General features: G+C 35.9%; 1 protein-coding gene across 1 annotated transcript in view; it reads left to right on the top strand.

Moving 5' to 3' along the window:
- The window catches only part of LOC133530898 (homeobox protein OTX1-like), a 60,803-nt gene extending 40,259 nt beyond the window's left edge, over window positions 1–20,544 (top strand). Inside the window, exons 3-5 of the mRNA XM_061868967.1 lie at window positions 12,148–12,302; window positions 16,708–17,454; window positions 18,622–20,544. Coding sequence (XP_061724951.1) covers window positions 12,148–12,302; window positions 16,708–17,454; window positions 18,622–18,912 — 1,193 coding nt within the window. The 3' untranslated portion in view covers window positions 18,913–20,544. The remainder of the gene's footprint in view (window positions 1–12,147; window positions 12,303–16,707; window positions 17,455–18,621) is intronic.
- Window positions 20,545–22,306: the final 1,762 nt, after the last annotated feature.

The raw sequence follows: 22,306 nt of genomic DNA, 5'->3' as shown, positions 1-22,306 counted from the left end.
ATATTTTGTATTATGTATATTGTTATTATGACATTAAAACATTTCATTAGTCAACAAAATTAAAATGTGACGAACCCTTAAATAACAATATTTAATACTACATCTCTGCAAGGCGTTCACAATTTTTTTAAATATCACTGATTTACATGTTAGTAGGTTAGGTACAATAGCTAATACAATTAATTTAAAAACTGTTTCAATAAATACATATTTTAATGAACGCTTAATAATATTTAGATACACTTTAAAAGAGAACTAGATAGGTTCTGAATATTCTGATATTGGCCCTTGATTCTTATTTTAAACTAAATAACTATAACATACAAATTCTATCCCGTGGCAGGCTTCATAAAACAGCTTTGTAATTCAGTTTCATGTATATTGCAAATTGCTACTCCAAATAAATTCACACCTCTCAAACGTCGAGTCAGTGCCCTGTTTATTTTGAGCACCATTGTTTGCCCCATTAGTCCCCGAGTGCGATGTTTGTAGAAAGGCCGCGGCACGCGCACGGTTAATGGTAAAAACGCTGGCAACACTCGAGTGTAAAAAGTAAAAATGTTAGTTGACTTTGCAAAAAGCTTGCAACACTGAAGTGTGAAAAAATAAAGGCTGACTCTGTAAAAAGCTTGCAGCACTGTAGTGTAGTGTATTGTAAATAAACAGCATTAGCATTTGTCCAGTTTTACTATACTTGCCGCAAAACTAACTGGCCACTGATCATAATGCTATCTCCTTTACCTTTGTTAAGACCAACCAAGAGTGAAAGAGATGGCATTATGACCTGACTCGCCACTTAGTTTTGCGCCAAGTATAGCTACGATGGTCATGGATTGATTAGTTTGTTTTATCAAGCATAGCATAAAGCTTGTTTTTTTTTTTCTTTTTCGATTTTATTCGCAAATAAGCTTACAGTCTAATAAACCAAGGCGCTTATAAGTAATGTTATTATAATTATTATACATGCTATGTCACACTTTTATACAATACTGTTAGCTTCTTCTTCTTGGCTATATCGTACCTGAAGATTCTCTTTCTTATCATTTATGGCTGTATTAAGCGCTCGTATAACGCGGATCCGCGTACGAGGAAATTATTTGAAAAATAAATCGCGGCACTCGAGAGGTACAGTCAATTTAATCATTAACAATTTTCAACAAAATATTTTACCTACATGTTTTTAAAAGACCACCATCAACTCGTCTACGCTCACCTTGGGACTTGCAAACGTCCACGATGTTTTTTCGATATTTTTTTACACTGCCTCTAAAACTTGATTTCTATTTTCGCAAGTGTTTTTTCAATCAGCTAGGAACCAACCAGAAATAGAGAGCATGGGAAGTGGAAAGCCTGTAGATTTTACATGCCTATTTTCTCATTTCCACCGCTACAGGCTAGTGATTGTAAAGTCAACATGGTATGTTTGTGGAGCGTGAGGGTAGGTGTTAGATGGTGTTAGTGTGGCTGGTAGGGATGGTAGTCAGATTTTATAGGGGTGAAAGTGAGGATCGTATTCAGAATCGCATAGAGTTAACAGCAGTCTAATACGCTTCAGGTGTTTTGTATTAAATGAGAAGGAATAGAACCTTGAAAATATGAGTAAAATATATGTAAAAGGTTTTGTTTTGTATCACATTTCACCTAAATAACTTGACTGTGATAACTGGTGCTTTACATGTATGCCTTATCGAGGTAATCATAGGAAATCTACGAACTTAAATATCAAGACGTACAATAATTTTGAATTTGAATATATGATGGTTTCGCTTCGTGTCGTGTCGTAGTCGTGACATATTTCGGAGAGCTAGTAGGTCGCCATTTTTACAAGTTTTTATTTAGTTTCAGCTGTCCCGTTGTCTGTCTGTAATCAAATCTTGCAAGTTAAATTTGACCCACTTCCCGGTTTCCGATTGAGCTGAAATTTTGCATACATATATATGTGAGTCGGGTACCATCGAGCTGATCTGACGATTGAGACAGGAGGTAGCCTTAGGAACTCTGTGATAAAACAACGTACACAAATTGTATTTGGGGTTTTTAGGATTTTTTCAACGAAAAAAACTCTGTGATGTGTGTGTGTGTGCCTGTGCTGTGCCTGTTGCCTGTGAAAAGAAAAGTACCGTCAGCGATAAAAGCTTGAAATATTTGGCAAAAACTTATTAAGAACTAAGAGTGGGCGACGTCGTTTCACCATAATAAAATCATCATAATGCCCTACAGTAGCTCTTATTATCATCCATAATTGGCCGAAGTGCACTACCTGATAAAGTCGAGGCACGCGCCGGCACGTGCGGCGTGGGGCGTGAAGATAAACATAGATACTTTCACATTGCACTTGAAATTGTTGGCTGCATGTTAAGTGTATTTCAACCCTTATCTATACTACTAGATTACTATTCCGTGAGGTGCACGTATAAGTCATATTAAAAACCTTTATTTAGGAACCAACCGTTTCAATAATAGTTTTATTTCTTTAAGTATAGTGCGTAATTAGCTAAGTAAGATAATAGTAGTAATTACGATCCATTACACTAAACTGAATCAAAATTTTGATATCACGGGTGTTTGTGAACTTAGTAGTTCACAATATGAATAACTGCAGCAGCGGTATCATTGTTGCATTTTTATCACCTGTCATGTCATGTGTCACTTTCGCACTTACATACTTATTAGAACATAGAACGTAACAGGCATGGTGACAAATGATAAAGAGCGGACCATCTTAGCCCTTCAGATATCGTTAGATATTTTAGAATTAACCTACATACATATTATGTGTGTGGTGGTCTACAATCGTGGGCTCAAATCTCGGTTTGGACTTCTGCTGTATAGAGTAAAAAATGCAAAAATATAACTAAAAATTCGGCAGTATCCTTATCATACACAGAAAAGAGGTTAATGTATGAGTTTTTTTATATCATTTAATGATTTTTTTCAACAGAAAACACATAACAGAGTGGCAGAGGTCGCTGCTTTATGAGCTGGTTTGCGTGCATACTTTGACTTAGCATCTGGGCTATAACCGCGAAAATCGAAGTTCGTCAATTGCGGGCATTTTTCTCTGTCACTCTAAGTAATCTCCTGTTCCTAGTTCTTGCAGCAGGAAACGCTGACTGGAGCTCCCCCTTGAACTAAACTGAAACAGAAAACATAACGTCCCGTCTTAAAAATCCTCCCCAACCAATGACTCTCACCGAAACCGAGCAAACACCTCCATTAACATGTAACCCAGAATAATCTAATGCTTCCACACATTACCCCCGCTACAACAAATAAGCAATAATTTATTAGATAAATTTCAATTCACCAATTCAGTTAGAGCCCTAACACTGGCAACATTATGATGGTAATAAAACCTAGTATCCCAACCTGAACACTTAACCAAAAATCAACTTTATTGACCCGAAAACACGGTTGAGTTTCGCAGGAGTTTTGGTTATTTTCGTTTGCTAATCTGTCACAACTTGTCGCGTCCCCTAGGGCTGTGTTGCCAACGCAATTTATGTGTTAACATGATTTATAGGCTGGCAACCCTCGGTGGGTGTAGCTTGGATAAATGGCTATGTATTTTGGGAGTACGTTTACGCTGGCGTGGGCACTAGGTAGCACCTGGGGCGATTCTCATAGGCTGAAATCTGTTGTTTATATTGAACTTTAAGTGAACTGAATGGAAATAGAAATTACTAGAGCCAGATCAAGCTAAGTAGGCAGCGTTTTTGATAGCCCAGACTGTGCAAGAGTTATTTTAAACGTCAAGCTCCTATGAAATTATGACGTTTACTTAACACTTGCACAGTCTGGGCTATCAAAAACGCTGCCAACTTAACTTAGTCTTAACTAAAATGGCACTCCCTCACTTTGTCCTATTCAAGTTAATTTATAGACGGACTCCTTCCTTTTGATAATTATCGGCTTAAATGTAACAAACGGATGGAAACTGGACTAACGTTAGATACTGGTGCAGTATTACTGCCGAATGCATTGCAGCAGCAAATATCAGAAATACAGGCACCATCATTGATATTGACATTTCCTGTACCAGTGCTACACTGTAATACATTAGCAGTAGGTAATATTGCAGACGGCACTGCTACATGAAACGTCAAATTTGGTATGTTATAATAAAATTGACTTTTTTTTAAATATGTTTAATATGTGAATGCCTGTACAGAGTCACAAATATTTTAACACGTCTCTACCTATCGTTAGATAGAGAGCTTGATTAGATATTTTGTATCACCTTAAGTATATCTAGGGACTGTTCCTTTCAAGCCCGTAGGAAATCGATGATTCAGGAGGTAATCCCCCGATACTGTGGCGATGGATTCAGCTCCATAGCACAGTGGCAATTTTTTTTTAAATTTTGATTGAATTTTATGATAACATGTAATTGTAATTGAATTGAATTAAGTATAACCACCTATGTTCATATTTTTCTCACTTAAATTCCATTGTAATGGGTTGGTTTAAAGGAATGAGAAATTTAATTTAAGAAAATATTTTTAAAAGTCAGTAGGTCCTAGGTTTATTATTTATCTGTTAATCAACTTTGTCAGTAGAAAAAGGCGCAACATTCATTTTTTTTGCGAAGACTAATACTTCGTGAATTTGCCGCTCTTTCCTACTGACGGAAATTGCTTGACAGACTATAGGTATAATTTCAATCTGTAAGCAATGATTAATCGTGCCTAAAAGATTTGTTTGTATTATATTCACTATCAATTATAAAATGCACAGAGATTAACAGCAGATGCATTCAACAGTCCAATTATTCGGACCAAAGTGAATTCTAATCTGATGCAAAATCTTAATCAGCTAATTTAAAATATCCTGGCAACTCCCTGATCTAAAACAACAATCCCGGATTAAAAACAAACGACCATCACCCTTTCAAGACTGTCAAACTGACAGTTGACGTTCCCTCTATAAAAAGTTGTCCATGACATTAGAGCTCAAAATGGCGGATGTCAGCGATTGCAGCTGTGCGGATACAAACTTTTGAAACGCCTATCAACACCCTTATTTAGCTAATTTTAAAGTTTAAAATCTCCAAAACAGGTGCATTTAAGTTTGTTTCTTAAATTCGCCTATCAACATTCTTATTCATGTAGTATTAAGGTCTAAAACTGTTCAAATCGCGGGTCTTATTGTGAGGGCGTTTGAGAATATTTTACACATCATTAGCAGATAGGGAGGGTCGGTCAAACTCCGTGAAAAACGGGAGATAATGTGTTTGCCGATGCTAATAGGTGGTGATGGCGCGTGCTGTAGATTTTTGGAGTTAATGGTCATGACTTTAAAAGTTTTTTTAATGGGTAGATATAGATACCTACTAGATTTGTGGGTATAATATCTATACATTTTTGCTATATTTGGTCAACTTAAACGGATTTAAGTGCGTACACATATTAGTATAAAATAAGCTGTTTGGTATATTATAATGTAATTTACAATGTGCAATAGTTAATTATGCTTACTGCGTTGTTTATTTTTATGATTTTAAACATGTTTGATGATGCATGATATGGCCAATGAATTTATTTCCATGATTCAAACCTTAAATTGCTGTTTCTTTTTTTTAATGAATGGAGATGTTCATTAAAGTTAATTTAATGATAAACTGAAAAGATCGGCCGTTATACATAATATCTTAAACATGTATGGGAAACTAATAGTCTGCTGTATTCGTCGCTCGTATTCTTTCGTAAAGTAACAAACGAATGCTAGCCTATTAGAGCACTGACGTAACAGTGAAATGTATTCAAAATATCGAAACCGCAAACCGCATTTTCCTGAAACAATTTCCCTCGCATACCTCCGAGCTGGCGAGCTCGTACCAAGCGCGCGCATCGAAAAATCGTTACAAGACCGATACGGGATTAAAATCGAATAATACAACCGAACCGTCCATTCAAACGACGTCCAAACAAACATTTCATACGAAACTGTCACATTACCTAGCCATAGAGAAGTGAAAATAAATAGACTGACATCTGTCCCTCTCTAACTTCAAATCTGACGTGGGTCGGAAAAGGACGGATGTATTTCAATTGTCGTAGCTCACAATAGGGGCTAATCCTCATGACATGACGTAGTTTTTTTTTAGATTTTTATCTCTATGCCCGATTTCTGATAGCTACCGCTTGTTTACGGCGGGGTTGTCTATGGTGCTAATGGTATATTCGTGTCTCGTTACGAAAGCGATGGAGCCGATAATATGGTGGTTTCGCTTTGGGTCGAATTTCTCCATCGTGTTTGGTTATTGGGAGATTGGCTGATAGGCTAATTTTAAAATGGTTGTCATACGGCGGACAAAGAGCTCGAATCGGTATCTGATGTTGACGCCTTTACTGAGAGTTTCACTACATTCTACGAGTAAAACAAATATTTATTGTAGCTGAATTGCCTCTTTGCCATTATCCAAACGTAGGATAAATACATTGATTCTAAGAGGTCCCAGCAAAGAAACTATTGAACTAACTGTAGTACAATACAGTACAGCACACACTACTAGTACAACTACTAGTCATGTATATATGGAAAATATTGTTCAGGGCCCAGATCGCACCTTGTGTCATCACCAAACTATTGTATTTCAATATTTTGTTTATAAAATAAGAAGCAGGTAGGTATATAGGTAATCAGCAAAGTTATTCGCTTGGCACCCATTCATACCCTTAATGTATTTATTTAGTAGGTTCATATGTATCGCCTCTTATATATATAATATTTGTATGTATATGTTATTATATGTATTTTTGTTTGATTTGTTTTTGCTGTTGTAACTGTAGCACCGCTCACAATCTCTCTGCTTAGCCTTAAGGTTGACTGGTAGAGAATACCTCGTGGCATTAAGTCCGCCTTTTGTATTATAAGATTGTTTTTCTTTTGTACAATAAAGATTAAATAAATAAAATAAATACCCATTTATATGCAGGGGTGCTAAGCTAATAGTTTGGCTGACTGTACATCATAAAATTGCAGGTAATACAAATATGAATAATCTATGAATTATCCAAACTCAAAACTCGATATGTTAATCGTTCGACGCTTAAAGAGTTGAGCAGACTCTGGCAGCATCGCTAAAATGCTAAATTTAGACCTTTTCTAAATGTTAAATCATAAATGCAAATTGTAATTAATCTATCAATTATCCAAACACGGAATCGGTTTACGATAAACAAACCCACACGCCGTGTATGCAAATCTTAACAATTTCACGCTCCATAGACTCGAGGTGTAGGCTGAGTTTAAATGGTAAGCCTGTCAGTTTAAAAAGCTTGCAAAGATGTAGTTTCGTAGTTAGGATTAGGAGTAGCACCGTTTAATGCGATTTAGAGGGCAAATTATAAATATACGATTGGTAAACGAGTGAATGAAGTTATTTAATGTTGTAGACCGATTCATAAACATAGTTTTATTTCATGAGCGGTAACCGAAGACGCCCTAAAGCCTATTATCAACTTATTTCAAAGCAATCTACCGCTCAACATCTGCTCTAAAAACCTACTACTTTCATGGGCTTCGATGATTAAGAGGACTATTCTGATTTAACGAAGAATCATCATCATCCTACTTTTATTTTATATTTGGGCAATCATACACATCTGTGTATCGATCCAGGTCGATCTCGACTAAACTAAGCAAAGCGTAATATGGGTACAAGGCGACAATACAGTACGTATAAGTATGTATATACATACTTATACGTACTTGAAAGAATTTCTAAAGCATAGCAGGCACTACTAAGCTTGTTTGTGACTTGGTCTACTTGCTTATGCCATCCTAAAAGTGAGTCCACTCTACGCCTAAAAATGTACATATACATACATAGAAAACACCCATGACTCAGGAACAAATATCCGTGATCATCGCACAAATAAATGCCCTCACCGGGATTCAAACCCGGGACCATCGCCTTGATATGCAGGGTCACTACCCACTAGGCCGGCAGGTCTAGTCGTCTTTCATTCATTTAAGAGTCTCTTGTAGGTGCAACAATTTCAATGTGTGTCGGTCTTTGACAGCCTGATGTGACACGACGTTGAGTTTGTCCTTTATTTGATTCATGTAAGTACCTCTCCTTAGTCTCCCCTTCTTCCTTTTTGCTTCAATTCTCCCTTCAAATATGTTTTTGATAAATTCGTCGTGTCGTAACAAGTGTTCAAGCTTCTTTCCTCTTCTATATCTATAGTTCTAAACAAACTCCTCCTATCTCCTACTATATGTAAAACCTCTTCGTTGGTTTTCTTTTCAGTCCAAGAATGTCAAGGCAACATTATAAAGGTCCCCATTAAAACTATGGAAGGTAGAGGCAAGGAACCGAATCTCCATATACCAAAAAGTGTCCGGCAAAAGCCATAAATAGGTGGCGCTAGAATACCTAGAATACTTGAGAAAAAAATCTAATTCTAGACAGCGCACTTCACTACGTCAATAACGCCTAGGTTCTTAGCTACTCTAGCGCTACTCTAGAGAGATTTGGAACTATTATTTATAGCTGACAGCTGGACACTTTTGCAACAGTTCTGCCTAAGGAGATTCTGTTCCTTGCGTCTACCTTCCATAATTAAAACTACCAACGTAAGTCAAGTGTGCCATCAGCCCAAGTTCACACATTAAGTAGCCCATTAGATAATCGACGACGTGCGAAAGTGATCGTAAAATGATCATAACTTACTTGATCTTTGCCTCTATCCTCTATTAGGCAACCAAGATGACATTATTACGCTGTCACTCATAAATTAGCTTAGGTCGTTCACCTTTCCAGTTTTGGAGAATTGTGTTAAAATTATCGAGTATTTAGTCTTCATAATCGAAATGTCACTTTCGTTGTTGAATTAATTGGTTATATTTATTGTTTTTCTACATATAATTAGTTTATTACATCTCTCACAATTCTCACTTATCTGGTATCTTGATTTTACCGGCCCGTCTAAGTAGCAATAGTGCCACTGTAATTTAATAGAAGCTTGACATTTATTTTATGGTCAAACTTCCAGTCTGTGTAAAGTTGGGTTGGTCTGACTCTATAGTGTTGGTGTTCCAATATTACCTCGCCGCTTCGATCAACGCTCTTCTGAAAGTAATAGTAAAGCTAAGACACATGTAACCGTTTCTTGTCTATGACATATTATGTTTTAACAACATTGACATTGGCAAATTACCATAACCTAACAAAAAACGCTACACACTAAGTTGTTAAAAAACTAATCATAATTAATGACTTCCAATTGACTACATCACACTATAACCAGTTTTCGATGAATATTATTAATTTCATGTTTACTAAAATATGGATATTTGTGCGTATTCGGATTCTCCATTTTATTGTTATAGTTATAATAAAACGGACCGAATTCCTCTACTGTGTTACGAATCACACATTAATTTTAGAATTTACAACTTATTTTATGTGTTAAAATACTATTGCAGACTATCAGCAACGGGGTTAAAAACCCATAGATTGTATTTAATCAAACTGTTTTAATCCAAAAAAGTCATGTCTGTAGTACGTAAACTAAGTACCTGTCGTGTTCAAACTGCATAAATAAGAATCTAATTTGAACTTACTGATATCTTTGTAACTGACTAAAAAGCCTTTGTAATTTGATATTTAGTCGTATAATCAATTTTTATATATATAATTTAGTAGCTTTAACAATAGTATATTCTTTAAGAAAAGCGCTGGTGGCCTAGTGGTAAGAGCATTTGAATTGCATTTGGTTCAAACCCGGCTCGTACCAATGAGTGTTTCGGAACTTATGTATGAAATATTATTTGATATTTACCAGTCGCTTTTCGGTGAAGGGAAACATCGTGAGGAAACCGGACTAATCCCAACCAAGCCTAGTTTACCCTCTGGGTTGGAAGGTCAGATGGCAGTCGCTTTCGTAAAAACTAGTGCCTACTCCAAATCTTGGGATTAGTTGTCAAGCAGACCCCAGGCTCCCATGAGACGTGGCAAAATACCGGGACAACGCGAGGAAGAAATTTGTAAAAACAATAGTATATTCTGTCTTGTTTTTTTATTATTAACAAATATCCAAACATGGAACTTGCCTAAATGGAAGCTAGAGCTGAAACGACTGAAAGTATCAAACAACTGCAATGTGTCGTATTTATTAACGCTTCTCATAAAGCTAACAATAAGAAGCCGTAATTTGGTATGATAACGTTTGATAACCTTAGCTTTAAATTTAACGGTAGGTAGCTGTCATACTACTCACGCCCCCGACATAGTGATGACCGGTCTGGCCTAGTGGATAGTGACCTTGCCTATATATGAAAGGCGATATTCCTGGGTTCGAATCCCGGTAAGGACATTTATTTGTGTGATGAACAGGGATATTTGTTCCTGAGTCATGGGTGTTTTCTAAGTATACATATAAGTATATACATACTTAAACAAACACAAACAAAATAAACACTTATTTGTTACCTACAGAAGACCGTTTTGTGGAATGCCCAACGCCATGTGCGGTTAATTTTACGCTATTTAATTTTTAAATTTTAACATTTAAAACTTTCCTCAAATAATATAATGTTGATCGTTGTTGTTCATAGATGTTGGGATCGTATAGATGTGCTACAAGTATACCGCCGTGACAGAACATACGCAATGTGACAAAATTAAAAACTCGTTTTAGCATTCCTAACAACATACCAAAAACAACCTATATAATTTGGTCGAGTTATTTGTTGCCCACCATAAAAACGGTGGGCAACAAAAAACGTCTACGTCACTTAGGACTTTTAAGAAGCAGACAGAAAGGAAGTTCTGTCAGTTCCCCCCACCACTCATGCCCAAGCCCAATCCATACTAAATATTAGATTCATGCTTTTGTTACTCTTCATCTTTATGTCACAACTTTTTCTTCGTTTACGTCGGCTATTTCAAATAAGTAACTTGTTGTTGATCAAATTAAAATGGACACACTTTTGCAATCTACCTATTAGGTACACTATTAAAGTTTATTAAACTCTATAGAACCATAATGCTTTAATTTATCACAGACATTCCTTTGGTAGCACTTTCATTTTATAACTGACAAAGTATACGCGCAACGCAATCTTCGCTCGTGCCTTGTGTAAAGCCCTACCAACATTTTACCATACCTCGCAAAACTCTAAAACCATAGACAAAAGGTCTACTGTTGCTAGACGCATGTGTCTCGTCTTAGTTTTGTATACATACTAAATCTCCGACCTACTCGTAACAAAAATGTCTTTCAATTCAACTTAGGAATTTATCTGTCATTATTCACACAACAAAACAGACTCGAAAGCGGGTCATATGTTAATACATGTAATCCTACCCACAATTAAAAACTATACCATCATATTTCAAACTCAAATTACATCCAAACTTAGAAAAAATCGACATCTCTACAACTAGAAACTACGTTTAAAAAGATTAATTTTGTCTATGCACGTTGAATGTATGGTCAAAGACAGACTGCTTGTCTCGACTTTTGTGTACCATAGAGTATAGAGTCTATGCCATAGACTAATTCTTTTTCATTTTCAGTTAAGGAATGTTATTGTTTGTCAAGATTACACGTTTACAAGCACTCAATAAGTTTTGGTAGCTTGTTTGTTTAGCTTGATAAATTGCCTTTACTATAAAAAGAGAAAGCCAGAATATATCGTATGCACAATAGTTAGCTTAGTAGGTACAAAAGATACGACAAGACTTCATAATTTTGCTGTAATCCATTTCAAACACTTCAAGCAAGTCATACCTATTTAAGCTGTTTCGCAAGTTTGCTACCGAGCTTCTGTACAGTCAACGAATTAGAATCCTAGGCCACTATAGAACCTTGTCGCTTTAACTACTAGATACTTGACACGCATCACTCAATAAGCATTGTCGTAGAAGTCATTATGGCATGGTTCTATAGTGGCCTAGGAATCAAATTGGTTGACGTACCTTTGTAGGGTCCCATAGGTACCCATAAGCCGTAAGTCAGACCCAAAGTCAACAATAAAAACTTTGTAGTTTCATCATGTCTGTCTGCCTGTTTAACCGTCTTTACCCAAAATTCATAAAAATTTTATACTTATCGTATCACAGCAAATCACTTTTAGTTCTATTTATCCATATTTTGATTTATAAATAATAATAAATATGTCTCCTTTTCTCAGGAGTGAATCCCCGAAAGCAGCGGCGCGAGCGAACGACGTTCACACGCGCGCAACTCGACGTTTTGGAGGCGTTATTTGGGAAGACGAGGTACCCCGACATCTTTATGAGGGAAGAGGTGGCGCTCAAGATCAACCTGCCAGAGTCTAGAGTTCAGGTAACTGTCTAAAAACTATAAAAGTTTTACTTTCGTAATTTCAGTTTGCGAAATAGCGGCCTGATTCGAACTTTAATATATGTCAAACATTTGCTAAAGATACGACATGGATTACATATCTGTGTCATAAGTTACGTTTCTTCAAATAAAAACGTGACTTTTGACACAAACATATCCAATCCATATCGAATCTTACGGAATTTTTTGACGTATGGATTTTCTATGGGATGACAACCTTTCGCGCGTATATTTTTTAATTTTTCGCCATTTTCTACTAACTGAAATGGCTTGCCAAACAATAGTATCAAATTAAAAAAAAAGTATAGAACTTCTCAAATTTGAAACTGAATGTTAATTTAAAATATGTTAAATCTAATTTCCTACGAGACATGTTGAAAGCCAAGAACTCTATCTACACTATTAAGATTATCTCTTAAATCTCATCCCAATCGATAAACCAAGAAGCTTCAAACGGTAGCTTATTTACTCCGATAATTATAGATAATAACGTTAAAATACCGAGAGTGTGGTGAGTCGTTAAATCCCCCCTACTTTAAGTAGGCTAGTTCCAAAACAGCCCTTATAGCTTTCACTTACGGTCCCTGTCTGTATTCTTTCGATATTCTCAATTAAGTTAAGATAGCCTGTAGATAAAAAGTATAATCCGGTATAATGGGAAACCACCCATAAAGTGAGGTAACCGGATTGGCTCTTACATGCTGAGATAGTCACGGCCCTCTCGCGTAGCATCGAACTGTATCAATAAACATACTCACAGATATACTAGAAATACTTTAAAATATCTGAACATGTGAAAAAAGTATCTCAAGGTTTTTATTTCCAGTCCGTTACCATTTTTTATAGACTTTGTATGACGGTAACGGAATGAAAAGATCAAAAGATTTACGGAAATTTTGGGACAATTTTTTTCACCTATTAGGATCGAAAGAGCTCATGATCCTGAGTTAGAAATAACGTATAAATCACAAATTTGACAAAAAGATAGTATAGTGTACAACTTTAAATAAAATAACCCATGTCATTTAACGTTTTGGCAATAAATTCATGTTAAGATGTTTATGACCGCGGAGTTCACTCCAAATTTTCTGATCTTCTAGAGTAATTAAACTTGCTTCTAAAGGGGTGCGACTGTTGTATTAAACCCACTGTCGGTTGAGCTTGAGCGTGATGTTTGAGCCTACTACTAGACTACTAGTACTATGTTCATAACCCGTTGGAATGTGGAATGTGTTAGTACTTAAACATTATGTTATTCATATTACGCGTTTACCAAGTACACGTAACCCAAACTTTCTAAACCTGATTTCCACCCTTAAGAGCTCCACAAAGCTTGCAACAAATCATATTATTTTTATAATGTACCTATCGCAAATCGCATGCAATTATCGGTGACGGCTGTGGAGCCCATTAGTTGACTTCGTTCAGTCGACAAGTAAAACCATAGTCTAATACAAAGCGCGCAGCTTTTCATTTCAGCCAACATAACAAACAATACAAAATGGCCGCCGACAGCGCCTCGTTAGCGAGATAAGATGACGATAGAAGATCTAATCGACAACATAATTGGACAAACATGAGTTTAATTATTTTTATAACGATCTTGTGAGTCATAGTGCAGTCTTTTGTAGTTATTGTTGTTGGATAAAAGATTAGGGCCCCTCTGTAGTACTTATTAGCTCGGAAATTTTCTTGAACTTAGTTTTACTATTTATGTAGCAGAGATAGCAAGAAAGTTTGAACCTATATACCTACAGAATATAAACTTACAGCATAAACATAAACGCAGCACAAATTATATTATAATATAAAAAAAAGATTGACTGAAAAATTATTATACTTGATTAATTAATTAACGCTCTCAAATCCTTATAAATATTTGTTGTTTTCTACAAACAATAGTATGTCGTCGTCACCATCACAGCCATTATTAGATTTAGAAAAAAGAAGCAGGTTCGTACTATATGACCTTTTTCTGTCAATAATTACCGATACTACCTGAACTACCACAAGTTATATGGTGTTCTGTCACGGCTATTTATCTAATCACAAACTTTCAAATCGACAAACGCAAAACAAAAGAAAATATACCTATATCGGGTTGATAAATTCTACAAAAAGTCACGTCAATATTTCTACCTATTTAAGTTTCGATTGACGTTTTCTATTGACATCTTGGCAAGGCCCAAGGCAATAGCTATTTCAACGCGCTAGTTACGAATACTCGTTGAACGTTTACGACTAGCTATCGAAACCTAACCTCCAAAAAACCCGAATCACGCCAAAGATCGTTTCCATCCGTGCTCCACCACGGCCCGAACGGATTAGTGCCCCAAACTTGTACCCATTGTGCACATTTGTACCCCATTGTACCCATTGTGGCAGCTGAATGACTAAAGAAGTAATTTTTACGAAAAGAGCAAATGATTGAAAGTTTTATTTGAATCGGGGCGGAAGGATTACCATTTCACTAATATGGGCACTTTAAATTATTATTATAATTCCTAGGTAGGTATTATATACATACATAAACAATGCCTTAAAATATGTTCTATGCTGACTAAATAGAAAATATTCCCTATTACAAAACTTATTCTACCCTCACACTTTAACTTGTTTTTTTAGGAGGACCTAACAAAAATACTTTAAATACTTCTCAAAACGAGGGCACACTTTTTACGGCCAATTTTTTAACATTTTTTTTTAGATTTTGATAAAAAATGTTAGTTTTGAAAAGCGCCTTATTCTGATCAGAATAAAAACACGAAATCCAAATGTGGGATAAAATTTAAAAACAATGTATGAAAATTCCCATTGAGTTACGGAAAATTCCTATCGTCTTCCGTAACTTAGTGGAAGATTTTTTAGGACAAACGGTGAAATTGCGCTTATGTTTAACAGAAGAAGGATCTCACCACCATCCTATCCACCGAATTTTATCGAAATCTAAGAAAAATTAAAAAAACGACATCAAAATAAAAAATGCTCCCTTGAGCGAAATTTATCAAATGTCCCTCATGATTCTCATGAAGCTTATGCCATAGCACCACCGAATTACATGTTATGACATGTAACCTGAGGGAGGTTCGGAACCGATCGGCTTGATGTTGAAGTTAGTTCAGCATTTTTAGGATTATAACTATATTACGCAGATGTTTATTCAACTACTCGTAAACAAAAACAAGACAAATTACATAATATAACATAACTATTTTAAGTTTGATTGCGAACCATGTAGGTAGGTATAGAGTTAATATCAGATGCACTTGTGTTGGGCTGGTGAAATTAAAAATTCAAATGATATATACATTCCGTTTGAATTCCTCACGTCGCTCTTGCTTCTTCAACTGCAATTGTTAAACAATATACTAATTAGCGTGACCCGAGTACCCTCGGGAGAAAGTATTTAATGTATTTATCCTGTAAATTTTTCCTGTAAAAAGTTATATTATGTAACAAGACTTCTTATCCTACTTACCCTCTAGCCCTTTGCTCTGTTTTGAGCCTCACAGAAATGCCATAATTTGACTGCGATCAAATTATAAAATAGGTATATCTCGTTCGTATTTGTTCGCTTTTTTCAACTGCATTAGTTAAAGAGTAAACCAATTAACGTGACCCGAGTGCCCTCGGTCCTCGGTAGCACGTATCAATTACTCGCCCCTGTTTGCGCAGCGATTTGCGACTGATTCATGAGGCGAGAAGTGCGTGAGTTAGGGCGGTAGTTTGTTTAATTTGCACCACATTTGTACGATCGGCGACCGAAGTTGCTATTTGTTAAAGATTGTGCACATATGCTAATATTGTCCAATTTGCAGCACGAATTACAACTAAACGATTATTATTTGCACCTTAACGAGACGTACCGAGTGCTGCAGATTAAATTTATAAAACACGCAGAAAAATAAAGATATTCCAAGAATATTGTAGCCTAAGTTCCGCCTTTAAGCTGTGTAAATTAAAAGATAAATAAGAATTTAAATCTATGTAACAGTGTAACATAACAATAAACTTTTACTTTTATGTAGACGTAGGGCTAAGATGGTCGGCTTTTTATTATTTGTCACCGTGCCTGTCACGTTCTAACAAGTATGTGAGTGCAAAAGTAATGCATGACATGACAGGTGATAAAAATGCGACCATGATACCGCTGCTGGTAGACTTTTTCCGCCTAAGAATGCCAGATAATGCAAAACTACTTTGTTTTACGCGTAGATGGAATAACGGAATAACATTTAAACAGAAATTATTTTTCATATAAACAACATACATATATATGATATATAATAAAACAATTATTTGACTTTGGCTTTTTATCAGGAGTTAAGAGCACTTAGAGTAATACAAAACAAGCCTATTATTTCCTAACAAAACATTTTGCCAACAGGTCTGGTTCAAGAACCGAAGAGCAAAATGCCGGCAGCAGCTGCAGCAGCAGACCAACACGCAGATCTCCAGCAAATCATCCAGTTCCAAAACCTCCATTTCCTCTAGCCTCAAATCCTCCAACACCTCTTCCTCCTCAAAAATCACTACCTCCAAGTCCTTAACGAGCTCAAGCAACAGTCTCACTACAAACACATCCAGTATAGCTACATCATCACCAAACCTTCCTATAACCCCTACTACTTCTGTGAGTCCCCCAATAAATGTCATTTGCAAGAAAGAGTCCGCGCCAAACTACGACTCATCCACCAAAAACAACACACTATCGTCTATAAGCCACCATTACTCCAACGACGCTTTACGATTAAGCGGAAAAGATGACTCAAACGTCCACGGATACGGAGTCACTCCGAAACAGGAATTATACTCCAGCCCGAAAAGACTGGACTACTCGGGAAAAGTGGACTATTCGGAGAAATCCTTCGGTAGCAGCTTGGTTAAAGACCAGTACAGCTCGAGATTAACCGGGAACCTAACGCCTTTAGGGTCGAATTCCTCTATAATGACCACCCCCTCCCCTCCCATCACCCCCCAAAGCCTGAATGGGCCAGGGAACGTGTACCACCCGGACAGCTACAACAGTTTCCATTGGCCGGGCAGTTCGGATTATATAAGAAGTTATTCGTCGTCGCATCATCATCAGGGGTATGGGCAGGGCGCCTATAACTCCCCGTATTATCCCAGTCAGGTAAGAATTACATGTTATAATAAATTATTATATAGATAACCATGAAACCATCCACTGTTAGCTTGGAGACCTAAAGAGTACATTTGGCCATTTAAAAATCTTGATCAAGTTATACCTACATAGAAAATAAAAACAATAATTCTAAGATTTGATTGGTCCAAGGATTAGACGATTACACAAAATTTCTTGAAATTTAAATGTTTACCTTATTCACAAAAACTTTTACTTGTAGGATATCTACGATGTTTCAGTTTAGTAAATCTAAAATTCTGCCTGTGTTTTTACTTTAAATGGAAATTTTGTCTTCTAATTTATACCCACAGGAATTTCAATTGCATTATCTCACTCATTATCTCACTCACCGCTGCACCGCGCATTGTCTCTCTTGAATGATATATTGGACAGCGACAGCAAACTAGATATATTCCAATGCACTGAAGCTAGTTTTTTGGCAGTTAGTAGCCGATACCTAGAGTCAATAACGACGCCAAGCTCAATCAATGTATACTTAGCAGTAAGTAAATTGTTAGTATCAATACGTATATAATGTCACTCCTTTTAACATGTGTAGCTTGACTGTAAGTGTTAATTTAAGGAATAAATAAATATAAATATAAAATAGCTTTCTTATCGTCGAACAATAAAAAATCTTCTTAACTACAGTAATAAATAAAAGATTGCTTTAAAATCTGCTACTGGTTTTCGCTAATTTCAAGTTAACCGCAGGAATCGTAAAATAACTAGTTCTTAAATTTATTTTTAATAGACTTTGCATACTAAATGATTTATCACCTTAGTAGATTTATTCTTAGAGCTGAAAATCAATAAAACGGTAGTAAATTATCAAAATTATCTGTTTTAAATTAAATATTACTATTAGGTACCAACTTATTTGGAAAGTGACTTTACTTAATAATTGAAGAGTAATTTTAAGTTATTTTATTTATTCAAAACATTTTCCCAATGAAAAACCAGTAATTTAACATATTTTGCATAACTTATCTCGCAAAAATATCTGGCATAATCATATTTATATAGTCACGTGAGTGTGTCATATTATTTGCCGTTCGTTATAAGATATTATACCGAAAAACTTGGAAACTATCTCACTATGTTTAGTAGAAGTTGTAGAAGAGTAAAAATTCTAAAGTCCACTTTAATTCACAGATGGAATACTTCAACGGTTCCTCCGTCAACCAGTCGCACGGCAGCCACCACGGCCACAACCTGACCACCAACGGCAACCAGCTCTACAACCAGGTGTCCTTCGGCAACCCCTCGCCCCCCGCCGCCTGGCCCTCGCACCACAACATACTCTCCTCTGGCCCGGAATCCCCAGAGAACCAGTCACAGAACTCCCCACACCTGAGCATGCTTCAAGCTTCACAAATCACCAATTTCTCGAACACTGGTAACAGTTACTTCGCGCCGGAAAAATACGGTATCAACATGGTTTAGTGTATCTAGTCTTTCCTAGGTTATTTTGTAAATATATATTGTGTTAGCCGCCGGAAAAACGAGCGCGCTTGCGGAAATTCCCGTTATTTTTTGTTTTCGACGCGTATTTTCATTAAACTTTAAAATGGTATTCAATATTCGTGAGCGTGTTCTAAATTATTTCTTTTAACAGGATATTGAGTAGCTTTTAAGGAGTTTTGAATATACGTTTATAGGACATATCATTGTTAACAAAAATAACGTTTTCGGTAACTCGGAGCGGAGCCGCGCGGTTTTCCGGCGGCGCTGAAATTGAGACGAAGTTTCTTTTGTAAGTTAAAGTTTCGAGCGAGGGAGGGATTACGTTTTGCGCTTACTTAAATATTCTCACATTAATCAACTTAAAACGACAACTTTTGCGTTACTTTTTCTTAAATTAACGAGATACTTTATTTATATTACAGACACTGTTAATTTCCTTAGAAGTACCGCTAAATTTGGAACTAAAATTACACCTTTCTGGTCAGCGATAATCTCAATTCTCGCTTGAACAATAATTTACTAATAAATTTAAAAGTGCTTAAATAAAAATTACCAAATAACGAGAATCAACGAAATAAAAACCCTGGTTATCACAAGGCCTAATTGATATTGTATCGAAATTTGCCATATTGTTTTTATTACCCATCTACTTTAGTTTAATGTATAGAGATTTCATTTTCATATACTTGCCTCCTTCCTATGTAAAAATAACCTGAGTCATATCACTTATTATATTTAAAGAAAATAGGCTATGTTAGTACAGAACTCGCTAAATAAAATAAATATAGTTTTAATCCTGTAAATAAGTTAAGAGTTTTATTTTTAAAGACAATTTGTAAATGTGTGTGCTCCGGATGTATATGTGACTTATATAGTTTAGATTAAATTTAAGATTTATTTTTATGACCAGTGGACAACTGTGATTGTCTAATACTTAAATACTCCTAATTTATTACTTTGGGCAAATAGAGATGATAATATGAATTATTATGTTCTCAATCTTTATTGCAAAGTAATCGTACTTAATTTTTATTGAGTAGACTGTCAACATTTGATGGAAAGATTGAAAGTTTAACTTTTTAAACTTTTAAATCTAAATGGAAAACGTTTACTGCAAATTTTGTGAAGAAAGCAATACCGGAAACTTTATTAAGTTTTTTGTTGTATTTTAATTGTTAAGCTCAAAACACACAGTGCCGCGTTCATCGTTCGGTGCTCCTTAGTTCCGTAACTCTGTATGGCGCTTGACAGCGCAGTACTGTGTATGGCGCTTGACAGCGCAGTACTGTGTATTTTGCCTTAAACATCACACCAAAAATATCATGAACATTCCTTACTTATATTATATTTAATTTAAATCACTTTTAGTGATCCAATTCGCATTTAATATGAAATTAATCACAAAGAGATTATTAGTTGATGAAACAATTGAAATTAATTTCAAATTTGTAGTTATAATGTAATGAATTGTAATTTATAGTGTTGGTATTAAGCTTGGACATAGCTAAGTTAGGTGCATACGAGTCAGTGTATTTTTTTTTTTAAGTTAAGTTGTATGAATTAAATAGCTATTGAAATATTGAATCCGAATATATGCATATAAAAATACAATCCTCTTGTTTTATTTCCTAACATTGTCAATAGTGGTTTAGCAGTGGAGTAGCAATACACATTATACAAAGCAGCATCTTCCTACCCGCGTTTTATATTCGATTAGTGTTTTCTGTATTCCCCAGCCTCCTAGAGCTAAGATGGTCGGTTTTTTATCATCCGTCACCATGCCTGCCACGTTCTAACTAGTATGTAAGTGCGAAAGTGACGCATGACATGACAAGTGATAAAAATGCGACCATGATACCGCCGCAGTTAGTAGTCGTACCTATTTAACTGCAACAGAAATTCGAGTTTGGGACAATTGTCGATATTCAGCTTAATGTTTCAACAGGGGAGTGATAACAATAAAAGGGCTTTGGCTACCCCTTCTACAATAATAGCCGTGATATTGTCACCCTTTTATACTCGATATATAAACCTTTGGCGGAACGTCTGTATAACTCGATTCCCACCAGTTTCCCTAATTTAGGCAAATAAAGTACTTCAAGTTATTAAACACAAATCTCAAATAAAAGAAACCCAAATGTAGGTAGGTAACTCAAGCTTGAACAAACACTTGCAATGTGTGTAACACACAGTGTGTTTGCTGAAACCAGCGTGCAACTGCAACCCAGAGGTCGGAGGTTCGAATCCCAGCCACCAATGCGAACCAATGAATTTCTCGAAAGTTTTTGCAGAAAAATAAAAAAATACTGTTTTGTTCTCAAAAGTTTAGGAGTAACTTTGGGTAGGTAATCTACTAATTAAACATAAACTAAAGTAAGTATTAGTATAAAATTCTACATTTTTATAAATGCATTTCGTGTAGTTCGTTCGGCGTTAAAATTAAGAGAATAGAAGATGATAGAGGTGTAGTTAATTGCAAAAGAAATAGGTACTCTGGCTGCCCCTCTGTAATAACAACATAATAGTTTTAGTTATAACGCTTTTATTATGAAATAGATAGCTAGCGGCGCTCTCAGCCTATCGGAGATAAGTTTTTTAGTTCACTGGTGGTTAATTATTAACTGCGTGCCGCTGGTTTGTGCTGATTTGAATCTGTCTGTAAGTAAATAAATGTGACCGTGGCTGGTAAACCGTCCCACTTTGTCGCTTGCCATAAGGCCGCCTTGACAGGTTATTAATATAAAGATACAAGCAAATCTCGTCCTTATGGCAAGCGACAAAGTGGAACGTTTTGCCGGCCGCCGTCACAAATAAGTAAGGTCCGAGTGTTCGTTTACAAAAAGTACCTAACTAATACACCTAAGTCATAAAATGTAGGACCATTCCAATACAATTACAAATTAGGTACCATCAACCGGGGCGAATAGGGATGGACAAAACTTAAAATGTGATTTACCTGCCTATTTCTTAACAACTACCCATACAAATTGTATCATATAAAATCTACCTATCTAATCTATCTTTAAGTTTTGTCTCTATTGACCCCAGCCATCCCTATTCACTCCGATTGACGGTACAACATGTTTTCAGCTTCGCATCACATCTTGGCATTTCTTGAAGCCTAGGAACCCAGAAAATAAAAAATCTGAATTTCGTGATATACCTCTCTATCCCTCGAATATGCAAGATGATAGAGAAGTAGATAAAGAAATTACGGTTTTCAAGTATTGCGGTACGCCTCAGAATGCAGTCTAATAACTAAGCATACGAAGTTACGAAGATTATTGTAGAGAGCCTGCACTAGGAGTAATATATATAGTCCTCCTCATCGTTTTCGATGACGGCGACCCTAAAAAAACATTATGGACGTTGT

Source organism: Cydia pomonella, chromosome 24, assembly GCF_033807575.1.
Source record: "Cydia pomonella isolate Wapato2018A chromosome 24, ilCydPomo1, whole genome shotgun sequence".
In the NCBI taxonomy this organism is placed as follows: Eukaryota; Metazoa; Arthropoda; class Insecta; order Lepidoptera; family Tortricidae; genus Cydia; species Cydia pomonella.
The sequence above is the reverse complement of the archived record's forward strand: the minus strand, read 5'-3'. Positions and strand labels throughout refer to the sequence as shown.